This window comes from Pagrus pagrus (genome assembly GCF_965226575.1).
Source record: "Pagrus pagrus genome assembly, chromosome: 2".
Lineage (NCBI taxonomy): Eukaryota > Metazoa > Chordata > Actinopteri > Spariformes > Sparidae > Pagrus > Pagrus pagrus.
The window spans coordinates 23,655,840-23,680,098 of NC_140186.1; the positions used below are offsets into that span (position 1 = coordinate 23,655,840).

Sequence of the window (24,259 nt, forward strand, 5' to 3'; positions counted from 1 at the left end):
CCTCTCTGTTCGAGGTACTCCTTTTCTCCTACTCTCTTCATTTATATTACACCTTTTAGCAGGTCAGTGAAATCTTAGAGAAATCTAATGTAGTAATATTGTAACTAACAGGACATTTTGTAGAGCAGCTGCTGTAATGGTGCCACTGCTACCAGCCCTGGGTTTCGCTTTCAGGAACAAGACAAAAACTGATCTCATTATTGGCAGAACTAATGTCAATTTGTATGATTTGGTGTATTGTTGTTTCACTGATACAGGGTTAATTTGGCTTAAGCTGCAGATAAAAAACATACATCAAAGATTAAGATGTCCACTATGGAACCAATGGGCGCGATTAAGTTTCACCACAGCTTTTTGTCCTGCTTCCCTGTCTCTGCTAAAATTAAATTAGTTGTGAATGCATTACTAACAATGAACTTATCTTGGAAGTCTAGAAGCACTACGAGTCTTGTTCCGGGCCCTTGGACAGTGTAGACTTGGCAGACGTCCTCTGCCTTCAAGCCAACAACAGCCCTAACTAAGGGTTTGAGTCCTGTGCCAAGCAGGCGACAAAGGCCATCTCTGAGACCTCAACCTGCACACATGCACAGACGCACATGGACTGTCGCGCAAAGGTTCACTGCTGTTCTCTGCCGTCCATTAGCTCTTAGGCGAGAGTTGTGCACTCATCAGATTTTAATGGTTGTTAACAGGAGCCTTCGAGTGAAGCATATGGCTTTGAATTGCCTAATAATGCTTTGCCTCTTCTTATTTTGCTCTTGATCTCCAATTGCTCGCTCACACACACACACACACACACACACACACACACACACACACACACACACACACACACACACACACACACACACACACACACACAGCAGGTCACTATCAGAGACCGAAGCTTGTTACATTGAGAGAAACAGCTCGAGTAAGTGAATGTGGGGTCAAGTAAGAGTGGTCCTTATACAAAGAGAAGGAAGCACAGGTAAAGACATTCTTCTTTTATATTTCAATATTTTTTTCATATGCAGTATACTGCGTTTCACATGTCAATAGACATAAAGATACACATAACAGTGTTTTTTTTCCCCATGGACTTGTTCCAAGAAAAGCCTGAATCAAGTTATATTCGTATGAGCAACAGTCAGAAACTGCCACCTGCTAGTTACATGTTGTATAGACGATAATTCCTCCAAAAACACTAGATAATAACATGCACCTTCAACACATGAGCTAAACAGCAGGCAAATACTGTACGTTATCAGGAGTGTAAAATGATGTCAATTAAATGGCCCTCACAGTCACCAGACCTTAACCTAACTAAATGCATACATCTTTCCTATCCTTCCACTCATCCTTCCAGTTTTCAAGACTGTGCCAACAATATGCCGAGCAACGTTAAAGCTGTTCTCGTGGCTCTTGGACCAACACCTGATTAACACTTACATTTTTCCTTTGATTTCAGAGTTTCTCTCTGATTTTCACTAAGAAAACTCCTATGACACAGGTCGTTGCATACATATAGCATCTTACTTCCAGTTTGAAGTGATAAAAGTACCTCAAATGATTCATTATCTCGAATTTTAAAAAAAGAAGTTATTTAGCAAAGGCTGGAAAACACTCAAGCTAGTGAAGTGTGGACAATGACTGCGGACACGTATTTAGAGGTCTTCCCTCTTACTCTAGCTTGTGTTCAACGTGAGAGGGAAAATGCTGACAAGTTAAAGACACAGAGGCGATAGGGAAAGCAGAGTGGCAAACGGCGGAGGGATGGCGAGGGGGAGGAAGAGGCCGAGAGTACTTTGAAGGTCACTGAGTTTAGCATGCCTCACATAACCCACATTCCTTGTCTACTTCGATTTCAGCTTTCTAACTTTATCAACAGCCCGCTCTAAACTCTCAAACAGGCCTTGAAATTTGAGGGTGTTTAAAGGTTTGACATAATAGACACTGAAAAATTGTAGTTTTCCGACCAACAAGTGCACAGTAGGTTAATCTGTGTATGCTTGAGAGACAACTACTTTTCTAGATACAAAACAAAGTGCCACACGTACGATATCTTATGTGTGTTTATCCAAGCTCTAAGGCATAACAAAGCTAATCCTTTACTACTGAGTTTGTGCAGCCGAAGTCGTTGAAACACAATGTTGAGCTTTTGTGTGTGCGTGTGTGTGTGTGTGTGTGTCTGCAAGTGTGGGTGCCTTTCATATTGATCTTCTCCAGGCTCTGTAAATGCAGCACTCTGGGAAAGAAACTGACACCAGCACTCTAAAGTCTCAATGCTGCTCAATGGTTTTTATTGATTTATTCAGACCAGCCGGCTGGAGGGTTCAGCTGAGGACAGCTGCTACCACTACAATAAACAGAGATACAAACACGCACACACTCAGGCCAAGACAAAGAAATGCCCACACAGTATGTACATTCTAGGGATGCAACGGTACAGTTTTCCCACAGTTTGGTATGCATCACAGTTTTTGGGCCACGGTAACGGTACGGTTTCGATATCTTAATATAAAACTACTCACACTAGCAAAGGCAATACTGCATGTAAAAATAATTAAAAGCAGATATCGTCAAACCACAAACCTTATTATAAAAATGTAACACTTATTTTAATTGCCTTCCATAAAAAACATATGCAGTATCCAATCAAGTTAAACAGCAAACATTATTGTAGTATTGTATTGTACTGTATTGTATTGTATTGTATTGTTTGCCTTTGTGTATTGAACCTAACAGGGCGTATTGAACGGTTCGATAAAATATTGAATATTGTTGCATCCCTAATACATTCACAGAGACATAATGAGATAGACTTGATCCATTTGCGTCTTACTACTTTAGGGTGTACTGGGGTTCAGACCACGTTGCATTGTATGTATGTATTTTGTCGGATAAGTTTTCAAGCTTGCCATGTCCATGACACTGCAATCCCAGGTTTATGTCTACTGTCAGAGACTAGTCTGCAACTGTAGTTACATCAGCATAACTGGTAAACCACTGAACTACATAAATAAAAATATTAATATCACAACGAATCAAATTAAGTTTCAGTTCACTTTCTCTCTGTCAGTCCCCCAATCAGGCGATATCCCCAGCGTAGATGCTTTTTTCTCATTCTTTAGTTTCTTTATAATGTGAGTGAAGTTTCACAATATCAAACAACTTTCACATCACCAATAAAGCCTGCTCAAACTGGGGGGCTCTTAATTGGCCCGATATCTGGCGACTGCAAAGGCCTTCACAAAAACAAGAAAGTGGGTAACACTTTATAATAACCATGATTGATAGATGTTAAATTTCTAGTTAATTAAACTTTAGTTAATCGCAAATTCACTGTATGCTTATAAACCATTTATTAAGCAATTGTAAAGGTTTATTAACATCAGTTGCGACTTTAAAATGGCCATCTAAATAATGTTTATAGATGAACTACACAGTATTTGTTAATTATTATCAGGGTATTACCATCATCAGTTGAATGAACAGCTTCATTAATATTTGATCAAGCATTTTGTTATTTGTTGGCAGTGAAATAACTATGAACTGAAGTTGAATTAACTATACATTATCCATTTGTTAATGATGGTTATTATAAATTGTTACCCATCATTTTCACATGATAATTTTCGAATAATTGAGTGAGCACTGTGTAGGTGCATCTGCATTTGTTATGTTTTACTACTTATTTATTCCTGTTTTTCCTTTAATCTGTCACCTGTCTTTAAGTGCATATGGAAACAACTATAGTAATCTGTAGTATAATATACAGTTCTTCCATTGTTATTATCTGAAACTTTGCCTACACTCCCAAGTGCGCAAAATAATATAGAAAGAGACACATCTGAGTCATTTATTGCACTGCAAAAACGCGGCAATAATAAATGTTCATTTTTGTTGGTCGTTCACGTGTAGAGTGACCACACAAACCAAATCCTCAGAGAGGGCAGAGCCCTTTACACGCAGGACAACCTTTCCAGGAAATATGCAGCATCTGCCTGTCTGAGACATATTGGATGGATGACATATCTGAGTGAACACACCCGAAAACACACACACAGACACACACACACGCACACACCCACACACACACACAAACTTGGCATTTCCTGTGTGTATGACTCATGCAAGGTAGTGCACTGCAGTATGATCGCCTCTGCCTCTCACACCCTCATTTATAAGAAAACACCCCCCAAGTCTCAACTCATACACACACATACACACACTCACACTACGTGCGGCAGCTAATTTCAAGAGTTCAAATGTAAACAGTCAATACACATGAATAAATGAATCAATGAATGAACAGAGGGATGAATGGAGAGGAAGCGGAGCTGAGTCGTTACATTCCACATGTACACACGAAGACCATACACACCATAGACACACACACACATCAGAAAATGACTCCCCTACGAACGCACTCCCAGCACGCTAACACAGCCGTGCATACGGATACAAACACATTGCACTAGCCCTGAAACAACTGGTAAATCAATATTTCGACACTAATAATCCTTAAACAATTTCAATAATTAATTAAAATAAATATTTAAGTCATCTTTGACTTGAATGTCAAACAATTGTGGCGTCCAGCAATTGTGATGGGTGTTTTTCACTATTTGGTGACATCACACTGAATAAACAATGAATTGATAGAAAAAGTTGCCTCACAAATTATGATCAGTGTGGAAAGGTAAGTAGTAACATGATTGGTCAAGACAGTTAGTCACACACCAGATTACGTTCAATAAGCATGTAGGTAAATCGTCATATGTACTGTAGGTTGTCACATAATTAGGCAGTTAAAATCACAATCACAAAATCTTAAAACATCTTGATATTAATGGCTGAAGGGGTAGGCATGTTTTTTCTGTTGTTATGATTCAGTCACAACCCTCACAAAATGACTTGTTTCATCATCAGATAATATCAGATATTAGATATCAGATAGTACATCCGATAATATCAGCAACAAGCCACACAATTGATTTTATTGCCATTCAAGTTAACAAAGGGCTAAACAAATTATAACAACAAACAAATTATAATTTGGCTTGAGTTGATCACTCACACAAGAGTTCAGGTGAATGAAGACACACAAACTCCTACAAGACAATTCCTCTAAAAGTCTTGTGCACAAACTCACACATGTAGGCCACACATACCGACTCAAAAAATGTGCAAAAGCACACACACACACGCACGCGCACACCCAGGCCCTGCTCAGCAGTCCTGTTTCTGGGTGAATCTTTGAGACTGAAGCTGACATTTCAGACAATCCCCAGAAGACCGCCACAATCAGGACTTTGCACTTCCTGTCGGATGACCTTTGATCTAATGGCGGCCTCCAACCACATGATCAAAACCATCCCCAGTGACCCAAAGGTTGCCGCCTCCCCTCTGGTCCCACACACAGAAAAGTGAATGTGTGTGTGAAAATGAAATACAGAGGGAGACAAAGAGAAGCACGCAGCATCTATTCAACCAAATTAAGCATCAAAGTAACTTAAGTCAACCTCAAGAGTGAAGCAGAAAACGGAAAATGAAGGCAGGACCTTTTCTCTCATTCTTCACTTTCATCTTGCTGCTCAGAAAAGTCAGAAAATAAACAACTCAAAGCACTAAAAATAGGCTTCAGCTTGTTTTCCCTTTTCTCAGACTTGGCCTTCCAACTGTCCGACTTCTACTCATCTGACGCTCTAACCTTCGCCTTCAACTTTTCTCCCTTTTGTCTTGCCAAACCTTACATCTGCCACCGCCTCCGACTACCTATCTTTATATCTTGCTACTCCACTGTCTCGTGCTCTCATGTTTCAGCCATCCTCCTTTCACTTAAACTTTCTCACACCGGTCTTTTTTTCTACCCCCCCCCCTTCCCTATTCTCCAGTTTTCTCCCTGGTCAGTGGCGGGTCTTGAGAACGGGCCTCGTGCAATAGCAGATGCCTCCATATTTGGACACGCTGATGGAACCGAGGGATGAGGCTCTCACACAATCCTCCATCAAATACCCTCCCATTCCTCCCTCCCATCCATGCATACCTCCTCCCTTCCCTCTTTTGTGCCATCATTTTAGTCCAGGGAGTTCCTCACTCGCCCCCTCTCCTTCCTCCCTTTCTTTTTTCTCCTCTCATCCGTTATCTCTCCTATCAAATCGTACTCTTGGGATTTAATAAAGCATCGATGGGCAGCCTGGTGGATCAGAGTCTTGAATGCTGAAGGAAACAATACTGCTTAGAGATTTATGAAAAAAAGGCATTATCAAGGCAAAAAGGGTTCAAAAGTACATTTATCCATTTTTCATCACCATCTGTTTATCAATGGCTCTTCCATCTAAAAGGTCGTTCAAGTGTGTATGTGTGACATGTAGTGCGGTGGGTTGACAGGAACAGTGACGCACTCCGACTGTCACTGCGTCACTCAAATAAACACACACGCACGCACACACACACACACAGCTGTTAAAAGACATTTAAGTGTTTCACTTCACAGAGGCTCCGAGTTTCTCTCAGGCAGGTTGTCGCTCAGCAGCAGAGGACAGTCCTTGAGCAAGAAATGACCAACCTTGGTCCCGCTGCAGAGGGGACACCAATGACGACTGCCATGTCAATTTGTTTCATGCATGTGGCACACACTTGGCCAAATATTAACTAGGTAGGCTCACAGTGTGAGTTATTAAAATGCAGCAGGTTGACGGATGTTCATCATCCTTATAAGGTCATCCCTTCATACAACATATTTCATGTGTGCACAAAAGCACTTACGTTGCATGGTCTCATTTGAGTAATATAACCATTACATCGAGTGATTCATTCCGCTCTATGCCATGGTTTCACAATCCTTCTCATTAACCAACCACACACACACACGCACATGCACATGCACACACGCGCGCGCGCGCGCGCACACACACACACACACACACACACACACACACACACACACACACACACACACACACACACACACACACACACACACATACCTCCCCCGCTGCCCTAAACTAGACTGTGGGAAATCCTTGGGAAAGGGTCATGACCAGAAAATATGCTCCTTCTTCTTCTCCTTCTTCTTCTTCTCTCTCTCTTATGTTCTATTCTTTAATGTCACACAACTCTCTCCACAGACCACCGGGGAACTGCACTTTACATGCTGTTTATGGAATGACTTGACTGATACAGGTTTTTGAAGGCCAGTACTTCAATTGTTAGACAGAAATCTCAGATGTTTTGAGCAAAAACACTGCATCTGAAAATATATTATCATTCCACGGTAATATTGTGATTTTGCTCTTACTATTCCCCTGCAGTCATTCTTCACCTACAAATACTGAACAAAACAACTTCGTATTGCTACACTGAGACCATGCTGGAAAACTAACTGGGAAATTATTAACTGAAGTAGGTGAGTTAAGAGCGAGTTGGCACACCTCACCTTGCCTAACACATAACTTCAGGTTAGACCTTTACTACAGAGTGTGACTATTGCCGAAGTATTATTATTTTATTTTTCTATTATATGTTATTATTATAAGCTATAACAGCTAAACCCTAACCCTGACAGACAAGTGTGCAAATAACTTTATAGCTCTGTTCACTGATTTGGGTGAAAACAGATCATATGTTATGGAAAAATATTTTTGGGTTTTCCCACTGATGTCCGCCAGCTACTCTGCCTCAACTCTGCACTGTAAAGATATTTCTGGTATTCTACAGTAAATTACAGGGTAATAATTGCAGTAAATTCACAGTAGTATATTGTAATTATATCACTATTACATTGATGAATATCACAGTAATATATTGTATTTCTACAGGCACAATTTTACTGGGAAAATACAGTTTTTTAATGTAAAATTACATTATGATACTGTATCTGCATCTACACCTGCAGTTTTCATGTTAACCCAAACATATTGCTTGTTAGCATGTTGTTAGCCTTTAAGCATGTTAGCACGTGTACCTTGTTAGTTTACTGTAATATTCAAAATAATTACCTATCATGCTTTGCAAAAGTCTTACAGTTGTTAACTGTGAGAATTTAAAGTGACACCTGGCTGTTTGTTGACAGTTGCTAGCAGCCTCCAAATGAACACCTTCACACTGGGGCCATACGCAGCCTCCGAAAATGACAGAGGTCAGTTTAAGTACTGAGGGGATTTATGGAGTTTCTGAATGGTGAGATACCAGTAGCTTTGCTGCTAACAAACTGCTGCAAAATTCTGCTGCCATTATGTGGTTAGTTTGGTCAGCTATGCAGCTACGTCAGGGGTCCTATTTGCTGACTAAGCCCTGGCGTTCCAGGTGCCAAACCAGGCGTGTCACCTGTATTACCTGTAGTCCAACTGGCCTCTGTCTTCTCAGAGGCAGTATTATTCTGTCCTAGTCCGCCTGTGTTCACTGGGAGCTGCCAGTCTGGGCAGAGTAGGCGGACGACTAGCTCCATGGCAAAGGGGCTAACTAATATTTAGCGTAATTGGCTACCATAAGCACCACTCAATATCACCTACCTAATATCACTTTATATCTAAGCAACCTTTTTTTTTTAATTTACTACAGGAAACACATAACTCAGGTCAATGGATTTGGACACAGTGGAAGAATTCAACGAATACATACTGTAATGTAAAAATGTCACTATAGATCTCCCAGACCATTTTCTTTATAGCCTAAAAGATTTGAGCAAAGTCATTCTTCTGAAAATATCTGTTTGTTCCACTCTCTTCGATTATGTCTTCACATACTGGGTATGTGACTGCCTAAATCTTATCCTTACTTTTCCCCACACCGGCTATAAACTCGTTTTCACTCTCTTCACTTGCACTTCAGCTACACAAACCAGTGCAAAGGAAGCTCATGGATTTTTTAACAGGCTTGAGGCTTCGCTCTGTATCTATTATTCAGATCAGCCGTTTAACACAGCACCACTCCAGAGTACTGTAGTTGGCACGCACACAAACACACACACACACACACACACACACACACACACACACACACACACACACACACACACACACAAACACACACACACACACACACACACACACATATAAACACACAGGGCGATACAGGCGACCAGCTGCTGTTGTCACAGTGGCACATACAGCTGTTGCAGAAGTGGAATTTTAAACAGTTGTCATATTTAACAGCAGAATAATTTGGTAAATGGGAGATTTTAATGTGCTACAGAAATACATGTAATGAGCCCAAAATTATGTTTACAGACAGTCATGGCCCAGCCTTGACACATACACACACCCCTGCTTATCTGGCACTCATATATTCTGTATGAGCTGGTCAATTAGTTACAGTATGACAGACGTGTCACACAGGGCCTTGGGTCCACAGGAAGTAAATTATCAGGATTATCTAGCATTTGATCAGCAGCAATGAGCATGACAAGGTAGAGTTCAACACCCCACACTGATAGAGGACTGAGTTTTATTACCAACCGCAACAGTGTCGGGTGGTAATGCTAACACAATGTGAGTTTGTGTGTGTGTGTGTGTGTGTCACCATGGCAAAATGTGCACTTGGAGACACCTTCTGTAGTGGGAACGACCACAGAATTGATTTTGAGTACTTTGCCAGTTGCTTCTATGTCTGTCTGCCTGTATGTCTGTGGACAGATTTTTGTCAGTGCAATAGCATCCCAACTAGCGTCGTCACGATACTGGAATTTCTATCTATATACAATACCTTAAAAAATATTGATATTTGATACCATGTTTGATACTATGGCGAAAGATTAACACAACACTGCGGCAAAAACATTTTGATTTTTAATAAAAGATGCCTATAACAAGGCTTGTGTACTATGTGTAGACACAACAGCAATCAGGATAAATTACTTCTGACGATAGTCTGACGAGTAAGAGGAGGCGGGCCTATATAGAAAATGAGTATTGAAACAGTTTCAAATACTCACTATTGATATGTTTTGATATTTTTGAAAACACTGGTCACAACTGTGAAAGATACTGTCACAAAACTTTACAAGTGTGTAGTTGAGATGAAAATGAAGGCTGAGTTCAAAGTTGGTCTCAACAAGGTAGCTAAAAGTAGGCATGTGAATTTGAAAATCGTAAATGAAATATTCCAATCGAAAATTATATAAAATCAATAGCAGGGCAGCACAGTAGATTAACCTTTTTTAGCACAGCACTTGCGCTCCAGAGTTAGAAAGTTTTGCACCACAGCCTTTAAAACAAATGTACTTATTTATTATTATTATTTATTCACATAGCATGGACAGAGAGAGACACTTTATGAGTGGGGTAGGGTTGCGTGGAGATTGTATTGTTGTATATTCACACAACTTGAGTGTTTATGCAAGCCAGCTTCATCAATATCTACTTAATGTTGAATTATTTGTGAGGTATTTTGAGCAACACATTTTGACTACAGCAGGGTGGCGCCAGTGAAGAAAATGCAAGTCATCTTGTGTGTAATAAAACAGCAATGAGACCAGGTAGTGAGGGAATCCATCTGTAACGAGACACAATAAGATGTGTCTGTCAAATAGCAGGCAAACAAGCACACACACACACACACACACACACACACACACACACACACACACACACACACACACACAAGTGCAAATATAATATAAAGTGTCTACACTTTGATGTAATGCTTCATTGTATGACATCTCACATACAAACATTAGCATGTGCAACCTTTGGTCTCTCCCTCTCACACACACACACACATACAAGACTGGTCAGACCTGTCAAAATGATTAAATATAGCACAGGCAGGTGACTCATCTGTCTGGAATTTATCTAATTACAGAAATGAACTCAGACTTGTACCAAAAGCAGAAAGGTGTATCACATGGACAGCAAGCGGCTAGGAAAGACTAGTCAAAGATTAGGTGTATATGTTTGTGTGCACATGCAAGCACACTACACTTGCAATCAGACCAGGACAGGGTTGGGCGGGCTTATCAACAGTGAACACACACACACACGCACATACACACACACAGAGAAAACATTTGACTCAACACATTCTTGAGCAATAGGAATGACAAACTTCTATGTGGAAACGCGGGTTGGGTGAATAAAAGAAATTGATTAGACAGCTGTGTGGGAGAATGAGTGACACTACAGATCCATTAAGAGAAAAAAAAAATGTGGGAAAGACAGAAATGGGTATTACAGGTCTGTTAGGACAGAATGTGCGCGATGCAGAAGGTTAGGACAGAAGAAAGAAAGAGGCTCCTGCTATCAGTGCTTCTGGCATCTACTTATACACTGCTGGTTCATTAGCTACTGGCTGTCACTGTTAAATCATGATTTAGTGTTGGAGCGTCACTGTTGTCTCTCTCTGGAACACACACACAGCATTAATGATAATGGAATAAGGATGTACCGAATATAATTCTGTTGACGTACATAATACAAGTAAATGTGGATTCACTCTGGTACAGGATGTGTATGTGCACTGCTGGAAAGACAGACAGAACAGATGCACTGATAAGGCATTTCTGTCATCTTTGTTGGCAGTGTGTATTTTCAAATGCAGAGGGTTTGGAAAACAAATGTAGAGTATATGCAATTTGTAGACAAAGGACTAAAAAACTGCAAAACCACCCCTGTGGTCTTTAGAACAACAACCATTGATTTATCAATGACAATAGACTCAGTAATCAGTGCTATAATAGACTGAATCGCCACGTTGTCACGCTAAAAACAACAGTCATTTCCAGGTAGCCAGCTGGCAGTTGAATTAGCAAACTTGTTTATTTCTATTGTCATTTTCAGCTGCTACTGTAACGCTTTAAAATATATAGTACAACATGATCGTCTGATCTATGCGACGTTCTGCCATGTTTATTTCATGTCTTGTTTCTTTGCTAGTTTGTGGTAAACTCAAGCTGTCATTTTCTTTGACAGGTAAATTGCATGTTGTTATTAATGACATGTGAAAAGATCAAACACGTATTTTAGATGAATGAGATGTATATACTTTGAAATGACATCATGAAAACAGACAATTAAATTATGTGCAAGTTAGTGCTTGATGTGGGGGTTTTCTACCCCAAAGTTGTAGTCAGCAAACGTTGTGATTGGTTCTTGAACAATTGTTTGAATGAATATTACATTTTAATCTAAATCCATGAAACTATATACACTTATAAATCTTTATCCAATAAAATAATCTAAATTTTATACAGAGCCTTCAGAGTCTTCCACTGAAACAAAATGCTCTCGGGCACAATAAGTGATTCACATTTGTTTACATTTGTCTTAAATGAGGCTGACAAAGTGGCAAAACACTGCTTCTGTCATGGATATGAGTTAAGAGGAATATGACAAGCGAGACAAATTACAATGCTGCTCTTTACTGGTTACCACCGTTAAGTCACATGAAGCCCAGTTTGGATAGGATCACTGAGGGATAAAATATGAACCCTGGTCCTCTTTTAATTTCCTGCCACAGAGGTGACTGTCACACCTTGGGTAAAGACATAGGACACAGTGAAAATGTTGCTTGTCTAGACGAATCACAAGGTATGATCTTACATTTGAAGTCCCATTTTGGCTTTCCTTTCTATCTCCTTTGCCAAGAATTCTTGCCTGGTCTCCATCGTCCCTCCGCTGTCAAACGTTCAGCTCTCCTGTTACTGGACAGCATTTTTCTACTCATTCTGTTATCATACACAACAACGGACGCAGACAGAGGCACGCAGACAGGCTTACTAGACCACCTAGTCAAGCGATTACAGTTGACCTTTGAACCTTGTCATGACAGCATTGCTGAAAACCAATGAGGTACGAGTAGCGGGGGAGAGACAACACCATGTTGGGACACAGGCCTCAGGGCACTGTCTCATCTCAACTTTATGCATCGCTCTCCACACAAACACACATATAACACAGTCGCAAGGGCAGGGTAGTGTACTGTATGCATATAAAAGAACAGACGACATACTGAAGGCTGTGTGTGTCACAGTGCAGCAGAAAAGCAGTGCAAAAGCAGAGGGAGAAACAGAAAGAAAAGTAAAAAGAACACATTCAATAGTAAAAGCCTAATTTAGTTTCTGTTTTCACCTGCCAGTTATAAATAACTCTGTATATAAATGTGTGTCTGTGTATCTAAGGCACAAAGACTTTGATCAGTCATTTTGTTTTATGTCCTGGTTGTCTTATCTGTATTATAAAACATACACACGCGCTGTGTTTGACTTTGACTGGCCAACGCAGGGCCGTGGCAAGCATCGAAAGGTGAAGATCTGAGGAGAGGCACTTATAATGCAGCAGAGAGAAAACTGGTACTGTTGTCTCTCCTCTTCTCTGCCTCTTCTGCACTTTAATAACATTAAAAAAGGAAAGAATTATTTCAAATTAGGTTAAGTTATTATTCTTTTTATTTTCATTATCTATTCATCTTTTTTATTAACAGATATATTGTTTACAGTGAGAAAGATCTGGTGTGTGTGCCTGAAAATTACTTAAATGGTTAAATGTATAATTTTCTGTTGATCAGTTCATCGATTAATCAGATGATCTCATGGGTTCAAAATTCCAACATTCACACCTGCAGGCAATCAAGAGTTACCAATTAACCTGTGTGTCTTTGGACTGTGGACAGAAGCCGGAGCTCCCAGAGGAAGCCCATGCAAAAAGGGGAGAACAAACAAACTTGAACCCAGAACCATCTTGCTGGGACGACTTTCCAGACTTTTCTTCACTGATAGCTTTGAAATTCCCAGTGTCAGCAGGACCTTTGGTCAATGAACTACTGAAAGAAGGCATTTTCACCAACCTCTCTCTGCAGAGAAAGAAGTGCCAATCAAGAGAACTATTGACAGGTCCATGACACAGAAAATTGTTGCTTGTAATGAAAAGAAATGTATTTTTGCGCAACATAATTATTCAACTAGCAGGAGAGCGATAGGAATCTTGATGGAGGAGGTACAGAAGTGAGATACCTCCCTGTGAGACGGTTTAAGTGTTTACCAGAAATCAGTACATAAAGCCAAACACAGAGTGTATAATAGCAAAGCCCATGACTCACTGGGGCAAGCCTGGTTATGGTTAAGGATCTGCCATTTGCCGATGCATATTTAGGTGACAAGTTTGATTTAGCACAGACTAACCAGCCTGAAGCCATGGAGTTCCCACTGCAACACGCTGCACTGGAAGGACGGGCTTCTGTGTGCACATAGGCGTATATGCGCACAGACACGCAAAAAGAGAAAGACACACACAAGCAAGCACCTATCTGCAAAGACACACAGAGAGTACCTCCAGACTCACACAGATAGAAACTGACAAGGTGCCAGTGTGACCCTATGATACCACTGGAACAGTTCAAGGTCCAAACCTGCAGTCTGCAGATATATAACATGCCACTATACAACACAGTATAATGCACACACACACAAACAAACACAAACACACACACACACACACACACACACACACACACACACACACACACACACACACTACTGGTCTTTATATCCTGCCTGTATCTGCTGTGTTAATTTTTTTTAGGCTCTCCTTGTTGAGCGTTGTAGCGTAGGGAAATTTGGTTGATTATCTATCTATCTAAACTACAACCAAATTTCTCTACGCTACAACGCTCAACAAGGAGAGCCCAAAAAATCAACACAGCAGATACAGGCAGGATATAAACCAGCTAAACAAAAACCTATAGCAGAAAACTGCAGTGCTCACAACCTGCAGTGAATATAAGTTTGTTAGTCACTAGGAAAAGAACAGAGAGATGGCAGGACTGGATATGAAAGGACGCAGGAGACACAGGCATGTGGAGCAGGGGGACCAGGAGCAACTGATGACAACAGTGAGATTCAGGTACAAGGCAGCACAGGAAGATGGAGGGATGAATAACAGAGTGTCTCCCTGGATATAAATGAGAGTTGGATGTGAAAAAATACCATAAACAACAAAGTGAAAACTGACAATGGTACTCTCACGAGACAAAGGGACGAAGTACTGAGCACAGATGTATGTACGTGTAACAGTTTCGACACAATCCAATGATCACCTAACTCAGTTTGTACTTGGTGCCTTTTAGGATCCCTTTAGTGACAAACCTATTGACCTAATGGGACACATTGTAAACCAGTGTGGTGTTTAAAATATATTAGCTTCACAACAAATGTAATAACTTGTGGTAGCAACGTGCTCAATGTGGCTGCGGCTAAGATGCCACAGTGAGAGCAGCACATTCAGCCACACTAATCCGTCTGCTGACTCCAGTATCCAGCGTGTGCAAACAGCATGGTACACTTGTTTGCGTCACTCAGAGCATCTTGCTACTGTGGGGAAATAACGATGCGTCACATCAGAAAAGCTAATGGAAATTGCAAGGATGAGAAGAGGTATTCAATAATAGCTCGAAAAATGTATGGTCAATGTGTTGGTGCAGACTAGGGCTGATCATTTTCAAGGTATACCGTGGTATGAAAATTGACACTAATCATACCCTGTACATTTGCTTATCTACAGTAATAAATTCTAATGTATTAGTGTTATTTATATCAAGTTTTTATCAAGTTTCTGTCAGGACATAATATTTTGTGAAATGTTTGTTTAACAAAATAATGAAGTCCAACGTATTATCCAAAGTAACGGATAATAATGATAATAATAATAATAACAACAACAAGAAGATTCACATCGTTGCAACCCTGGTGTAGACATCGTTTCAGATGATCAAACTGCTCCTGTACTTGAGCGCAGCCTAACCACTTCAGTTTCATTCTTATTTGACCTTTTTCACATTTTAGAACAACTGTGTCATAATCTTTCATTAAACAACTAATAAAGTGGTTATACTACTACAGTGTGCTTGCACAGTTCAAACTATAACCCAGTCTGAACGTTTTATCTTACTTAGAAGTACTATAAAGCATTGAAAACATTGCACACATGCCTAGTATTCAAATTCGTAACTGCATACCTGCATAATTAATGCATTTGTCGATCGCAGTATGAGTCATCCCTTCAGCTTTCGTGACATACAGTACATAAAGCAGATGTGTGAGAATTGGCAGTTAATATAGTCTTGACAAAGTCTATGATCCTAAATTGCACAAGCAATGAGAGATTGTTTGCCACTGCATCGTCCCTCACAATCCATTACACAGATTTCTAAGATACAGTGAATTTCTGATACAACTACCAACAAACTACAGTAGCTTACCAACTGGCTGCACTCATGGTCAAACAGAGCTTGGTTTGCTTAGTTGTTCTTGTTAAAAGGAGAGCGGGGTGATGGGTATTTAGGAGCTAACAGAGCGAGAATGGTTGAAAGCCAGCTATCGTTTGGCCTGCCGGGGGGATCCGTTGCAAAGCCTTGACTAAAGACAGACAGACAGCACTAAAGCAGTGTTACACAACAGACCACATGTACAGGCCTGGGTGACAGGTGAGAGACTGAGGCCACGAATGTGATAACACAACCAGGATGAGGAAAAACAGACAGAGAAATGTGGAATTAAAGGGGCAGAAAGACAGAAGAGCTAACAGACAGAGAGGTAGGGAATTAAAAAAACACACCCAACGATTCAGTTCATCACCTGTGATAAGCTGTAAAGACTAGGATAAGAGACACTGTGATTTATAAATAAATAAAATGTAAAATTTTAAATAAATGTGCTATTAAATCTACTGCGGCTTATAACATCTACATAATCTCCTTTCAAACCAAATGACTGACTTGATTTTAACATTTGTGTGTTTTGAATGGAATGAAAAAGAGGGGAGCAATAGAGATGAGGGATGGCTCGATATGTATGTATATATATATATAGAGAGAGAGAGAGAGAGAGATAGATAGATAGATAGATAGATTATTTGAGGTATGATATGCACTATAATTCTTGTTCTTGTTCACTAGACGTAAGAAAACATTTGTTTGCTACAGACCCAAACAAATGTCACATCATCATGATATTATTTATTTTTTTCTGTGAAAATGAAAATTGTGATGCCAAGTCATTCCCACTAATTATGACTCATATCATCGGAACATCTCTCAAAATTAATTGCAAGACTTTGTCTTCAGGGAGAAAGATGACATGAAAGTCAAGGTGACGAATCTTTGGCAAATGGCAAATTCAAGTTGAGCCAACTAACATCGTGAACTGCAAAAAATGATCTGTTCATCAAGTTCGACCATTCTCCCTAACTCAGTCCCACAAAGTACTTCTGCCCAACAAGAAGTGGCGTGTTGACTTTTCTCAAAATGAGACTTTGTCCATCTCTATGCAAAAAAAAAACCTGTGTCAACCCCTCTCTCTCTCTCTCTCTCTCTCTCTCTCTCTCTCTCTCGTTAAAGAAGCAAACTGTTATGGTCATCTCTTTCTCTGAGCAGGAAACTGTGGGTCTCTGTTTCAGTGGGAAAACTAGATGCCATTCTCCTCTTTTCTCTCCCTCAACAAAAGCTGTATGTCAACATCTCACTCTGTCACTGTTCGCTAGTCTGGAAACAGAGAGTGATGGCACCATTTAGAGCCAAGTGTGAATACACCCTGACATAAGGCCTGACAATAGAACAGACAGTCTCTGTTTGCAAGGGACCTAAGATTAGACGGCCCGAGAGGAATTCCCTGCTGGAGAGATTAGCTCCATTGATGCTGCTTTCCACAGAATATTGAGACAGACTGAGTGTGTGTGTGTGTGTGTCTGTGTGTTTGTGTGTTTGTGTGTCTGTGTGGACACAATATGAGCAGTGGGTGTTGGACAAGTTGCAGTGATCCAAGTCACACTTCTTTAAACATCTTTTACCCTCTGTGGTGTCTGTCTGTTCCCATCTAATAAGCAATGGGTACAATATGATGAATCCAGAAACACACCTGCCTAAAAAGATATTAAAGCCAGTCGGCCCTCGTCCTGTCAGCTGGAATCTCCAGCTCAAACATTCTGGCCGACCAAACCAGCAAGTTCACAAACGCAGTCGGAGATAAGAACCAAACCTTGCAGCGACTGTTAGCCAATGGAAGCCCATCAAATATATCAGCCTAATGTGTGAGTCACAGTCACACATCTTCTCTGCTCTATGTGCCAAATGTATACTGGTCCTGCCATACAAGTATCCATTAACAGTGTCGCTATGCAAGCTGTCTACATTTGTCTCTAGCAAGGATTTCAAATCCATTTGTTTTATTTGGAGATTAAACGTTTTAATCTCAGTGACACAGGCCTCTGTCGTTCAAATATGGAGCTCCAAAATAAGTCTGCAGGGTGCTGCTCCAAAATAAACAACTTATCATTCATACAATTTTGTGGAAGACCACTGATACAGTAGCATGAGGCAATAGAGGTCACACAGATGATTTAAATTGATTTAGAGATTTCTGAAAACAACTCTTCAGGTAGTGACAATGACATTTGATATTCATTGACTGCAACTGTCAACTGTCTGCTATCCGATAACTGATATGAACCAAAACATCTCTCTCTTCCTGGTTCTCTAACCTCTTAATCTTGTAGCCTGATCTTCTGCTTCTGTTGGTTTCAACAGGAATAACTGGTCAGAGAACATGTTTTAGTGCTTTCTAGGCAGCAGTGACCCTACTCAACCCTGATGACCATGTGCTAACTTGTACAAATTCAGACAATGTGTGCTTTCAGCCCTTATCTTCTACATGTACTGAATGACTAATTGTTATCATACTTTACCCTTTGCTGCACTGTTCATCTTTTTATCACTTCAATGGCCTTTTAGGATAAACATGGGTGTTTTTACAATTGCAAATGTATGTAAGTAATAACCATTAATCAGTCGAGCCTATGTTCAAGACCAGTGATTCTCTTTTCAGGATTGTATATTAATATCTATGACTAAATAGTTAACATCTGCACACTGACTTTCAGTTTATGTAAAGAAGTCATGAGGAAGTCAGAGGTGAACAGCCACTCACCTTTCAGTTTCTCCACCACACTCTGCCCGGCTCTCTCCGCCACTTGTCCATCCTCCCTCTGGTAATGGTCATCCAGGAAGCGGGCAGTAGTCTCTGAAAGGTGGACCTTGCCCGCCACGCCCAGCTGCTCCATCAAGTTAGCCAGATTAACATCATTTGACCACACGTCAAACTTGAAGCGCTTCATTCCCAGGATCCCACACAGGACGGTGCCTGTATGGACGCCGACACGCATGTTGACGGTCTCAGATGTCTCCTGGCAGAACTGCTCGATGGCCTGGATCATACCCAAGCCCATCTCTACACAGCAGTAGGCGTGGTCCGGGCGAGGCTCGGGGCAGCCAGCCACACAGTAGTAGCAATCTCCCAGAGTGCTGATCTTCTCACAACCGGTTAGTTCACAGAGCCGGTCGAAACGTCCAAACAGATCATTGAGAAGGCCCACCAAGGCTGGTGCGGACTTATTGGCAGACATTTTGGTGAAACCCACAATGTCCGCAAAGAGGATGCTGACAGGCTCCATGCGTTTCATATTGAAGGGCCGGAAGATTATCTGTCCACGTGGGATGGAGGTCTTCTTGCGTTTGTGATTGTTGTGAGGGTGATTTTTGGGGTTTGTGGCACCTTGGGCTTGTAAAGCTCCACCGCTCCCTCCACCACCCACTGAGACAGCTGAGGCAGAGCAGGCACCAGAGGAATAACGCTTGCCAGAGTTCTCACCACCGCCCTCATCATCACCTTGCTTCATCAGCTCATCTGCAACTCGTCGCGGCATGACCGAGTGGATCATACGCTCCTTCAAGGCCTTCTCCACCTCTAAGTCTTTGCCATGCATGATAGCCTGGCCCACTTTGAGGAAGGTGCTGCGGGAACGCACCTCCGACATGATGAACAGGTGGATGCCAATGACATGGGCACACAAGTGGAGCAGAGCCTTGGCTGGGCCAAGCCAGCGGAGGGTGTCTCCTTCCCAGTCTGAACCTGAACCTGCTAACCCTGTCCCCCATCTAGTAGTTTCATAACTCCGCTGAAGCAATGGCAGCCATTCTAATGCCTCAAATAATATAGAGTACAGGAGCCCCAGCATCACTGAGGCATACAGGCGGACGTGGAGGACACTGTATAACAACAACAGAACCTCGATGCACAGGGAAAATGTGCCTACAGGGGAGATGCAAGGGGTTGGAGATGGTGATACTTTGTCAGTTGAGCGATACGAGGCATTCCCACCGCCAGCCCACTCCAGCTCGGTGTAGCCAGCAGTCTGTATCTGTGGAGCTAGGGTGATGGCGAAGGTGACCGCGATCAGGAGCAAGGAGGTTTGGTTGTACAGCCATGTGTAGGGCTGGGTAAACGTGAACAAAAAGAGGAGTACAAGGACGACTAAAAAGGAGGCTGTGGGGGCGAGGAAGGCCATGGGGTTGCAGCGGTCACTGTTGACCCCAAAATACACCCCCCAGAGTACAGCTGCCACCGCCAGGTAGAACAGAACGTAACGGAAACGTCGCTGTGTCTGAGGGAAGCACCTCTCTTGGCACGCCTCTTCCAGGATGGGGGAGTCAAACTTGGGGTCCCAGCATTGAGCGGCGGAGCGTTCAAACAGCGGCGGCGCCTTCCTGCGCACCCTGGTACTGGAGGTCGCAGCCGGTCTGGAGTCTGCTGAGCTGCAGCTGGAGGAGATGCTGTATTTGTGGAGGTTAGGGTTCATTTTACTCACTGCCCCATAGCCTCCAGCATCTCCCGCTCCACTGTTGGCAGCCCTCAGCGGCTCATGTTGATGCACGTGTGGCGCGCTGTTGGTAATCCGCACGGTCACGGCGCCATCCCCGCTGGAGTCGCAGCTCACTTCCGTGCCATGCATGAGAAGCTGCCGGTGATGTTGCAGAGTGGCCATATTGACTGGTGCGACGAGGAAAACAGAGGGTGTGCGGGAGAGGTGTAAAATATTAATAATATCTTGCGATGGCGCTCAGGCAATTAGACGCGGTGCGTGGGTGCCGCGTGTGCACATGTGGCACGAGAGCGGGGAGGAGGCGGCGGCGGGAGAGTGACAGGCAGCAGACACAGTGTGTGTGTGTGTGTGTGTGTGAGAGAGAGAGAGAGAGACCAAAGGTGTTTGCTGGAATAATCACACTGCATGAATGGTGAGCGCGGCACAGACGTCTTCGCTACGCACACGGCAGCCTGCACACTCACTCGCACAAGACGCGCCGTTCCAGTTTCTTGAGCAGTTCATTATCCGACCCCGGGTTTGCGTCAGTACTCACATTACATGTATCCTTCTCCAAAGAGGCTCTGGGTTTGAGCCCGGCTTTCTCTCCAGCTGCGGTAAAAACACTGTCATCACTCTTTCTGCCTCCTGAATTGAACATCCTTCTCGGAAAGGACTGGTTAGTGATGCAACGGGGTTTTTTTTGTTTTTTTTTATGCCTTCATCAAGTCAGTCCTGACGTTACATGGCTGGAAATGACCTCCTCTGGATGTGCGCAATATTTCGATACCGCTGACATTACAAAGTCAGACAGCGTGCAGGAAAAATGCCCAGATTTTTTTTTTTCATCCCGACATCACGTTGTCTGTGTGGAAAAGCAGCAGCGCTCAGGTCCAGGGCTTCATGGCGTGAGCAGAGACAGATAGAGGCTGTCAACAGTTGGCGTTGTGCACAGCGAGTGGCTACAAAAGTTACACTGTCCCCTCTTATCTCCGCGACGTGCGCGACGAATGGCCCATTTACACTTCCTTTCTCCTCTCAGAGCCTGCCCTCGTGAACAGATAGTAGTGCTACAAATCAAAATGTGTGGACATGATCATCACAAAGCCTCCAAACTATGAGAAAAACATCCCCAGATAAAGAAATATCTGATCAGTCCCAATTTAACAGACTCGTTTCTTGTTTTCTTACTTTAAATGCTTCAAAACGTGTCACGTACAAATTAAAATGAAGCCAAACTGTTAAATTCCGTTAATTAAAAAAGAAAAGAAAAGTGTGTGATCGGTAATTAAAGCGGCTTTACCTTCCTCTACATCCCCTGTCACGCGTGGCTCAGTGTGCTAAGGAAATGCATTTCTTATTCCCATACATGCTCCTTCCATCTTTTTTCCAGCGGGGCCCTTGAAAATATTCCAGACCGAGTTATTTTGGAGCCCTGTCCAGTCCAAGATCCAGATCATAAGAGGCCTGACAGGCAGGCCTATTCCCACGGATCCAGCCCCGTCCTTTCCTGAACTCCCTCTCCGGATCTCCACCGTTTATTCCCCCTCTGCCTTCCAAAGAGGGGGTCGGGGAGGGGTATGTGCTATTCAAAGACGCGTAATCCGAAAAGAGAAGCGCAGAAAATACCATCCGCTGGCCCAAATTAGTGTCGGTTCGCCTCTGCTGGGAGTGTCTGCAACTTGTTGCGCGCAGTTGGCAAAATATACAGCTATGAGGAACAGCCTCGGTCGGAACAGGCTGGTCTATAAATAGTGATGATCAAAACTCTTGCAATAACAACACCGACGGCGTGTAACATTTGAATGCTTTTCCTCAGCGTATTATTTGGGACAACAGGAGTGCTTAATCTGAAATTTAAAAAAAACACGTACTACTTAAAAGTCACGTCGTAAAACGCGTGCAAAACGTCAGCGATAGGCCCCCTCTCGTTTCCAAAAGCTCCCAAACTTTTTTTCCCAGGCCGTATTTCCTGCGTTTGGAGAGGAGACCCAGTTAGGAGTCTCTGGTTATTTGGAGCTGAGGCTGGATTTCCTCCCCTCGCATTCCCCCCAGAGGAAAGAAGTAGAAAATCCCCAGAGCAATGAAGGAAAGCCCTTGGATGTGTCTTCGGTGGGATTATCAAAAACCGCCCAACAAATGCCTCTATCTTCTTATCTCAGCCAATTCCTTAGGTCTGGATAGCACTAGTTTTCGCTGGCATGCATGTGTCCAACAAACACAACACTGTGCGCTCTGGCTGTGGTGCGTCCTCTTCCGTCCGCCGCTGGTTGCCTCCCTTTCCCCCCCTGATATAGCTCTCCACTGGAGTTGGGGGCTAAATAAAAGCAGAGCCACAGCGGTAGTTTTGCGGCTGGTTTTCCGTCTTTATCCGGGCAAACGTAATATCTCCACTCCCGTAGCTGCCACCATCTTCGCTGTGACTGGGTCGGAAATCCTCCCCCAGCTGTTGTGGCGGTGCGGGTTGGTGGGACCAGCCTGTCAAGCACACCACTGTTTAAAAAAACACGGCTTCCGGTCTTGCCTTTCAAGAGGGCCAATGAAATAGTTTAACATTTCCATGCAGGTTTAAAGAAGTACACTCACATGTAGGGTGATCATTCTGTTAGTTAAACCCCACAATAAAAGCCAAATACTGGGATCATAATACGGAGAGAAAATACATCAATAAATCTATATTCAATATATATACATGGTCAGAATTATTTAAATTGAATTCATTTTATTCTGTATTTTGTTTAGTCTATCTCACAGACACAATGTTCATTTATCAAAAGAAAATGAAAGTAACCATAATTGAGCCATAATTATCTTAAAAGGTTACTTTACATGCATTAAAGCAGCCCAAAAAGTGAATAAAACACAATAATTTGAGGAATTTAGCTAACTACATAATGTTGAAGTATAGTATGCCTACAACATACATTACACATTTACTAATAGCTAATTATAGCTAGTTAACTATGGTTGTATTTGGACATTTTTCATTTTATTTTCAGCTCTATTACAGACGTTAGCTTACTCAACAGCTAAGATAGATACTCACACATATTAGCCAGCTATTTATTAGTGCTAGCTATGCATTGCTAGAATCATCGTGAGATAGCTCTGTAGTTAGCTAGCTTGCTAGCTATGTAGTCAAAACTAACTTTTCTACTTATAAAGCCTGGTCGCTGTTCACTGCTTACATTTGTTTTAACTGACAGCTGTCCTCCCCAGGGAATCATTTAAGCTAGCTAGCCTTAGCTCCTAAAGGCTAATGTTAGCAACGACTCAAAGTGTAGTAACATCACGAGCTCGATACGTTGCCACAATATAACGTTAACCCTGACCCTGAAAGTGAACTATGAGGTAAATACCGAGCTAATACCAAAGTAAAGACAAATAATTTAGCGCCTTTAATTTGAAGGCTGGCTCTGACCTCCGGTTCTTCCCTGGTTGTCTCCGTCTAACTCGACAGCTGGTGGTGGGTGGGTGTCCAGACAGTGGAGCTCTGCTACGTTCAGGTCACTTGTGAGTACATTACCTAACCTACACGTGAAGCCATCATCACTAATGATGTTGTCTGTCTGATTCTTGGACTACTACTAAGTCTGCTACTGATTATTAGCCTTGATTACATTGCCAACCCCAGGCTAACAATAGAGATT

At 42.2% G+C, this 24,259-nt stretch overlaps 1 protein-coding gene across 2 annotated transcripts in view; it reads right to left on the reverse strand.

The window, feature by feature from the left end:
- The window catches only part of LOC311264507 (adenylate cyclase 9), a 42,548-nt gene extending 18,465 nt beyond the window's left edge, over positions 1–24,083 (reverse strand). For both annotated transcript variants that reach the window (XM_084365417.1, XM_084365416.1), the window contains exons 1-2: positions 24,031–24,083; positions 18,899–23,087 (exon numbers count right to left, since the gene is read on the reverse strand). In XM_084365417.1, coding sequence (XP_084221543.1) covers positions 18,899–20,792 — 1,894 coding nt within the window. In that variant the 5' untranslated portion in view covers positions 20,793–23,087; positions 24,031–24,083. The remainder of the gene's footprint in view (positions 1–18,898; positions 23,088–24,030) is intronic.
- Between the last annotated feature and the right edge of the window lie 176 nt (positions 24,084–24,259).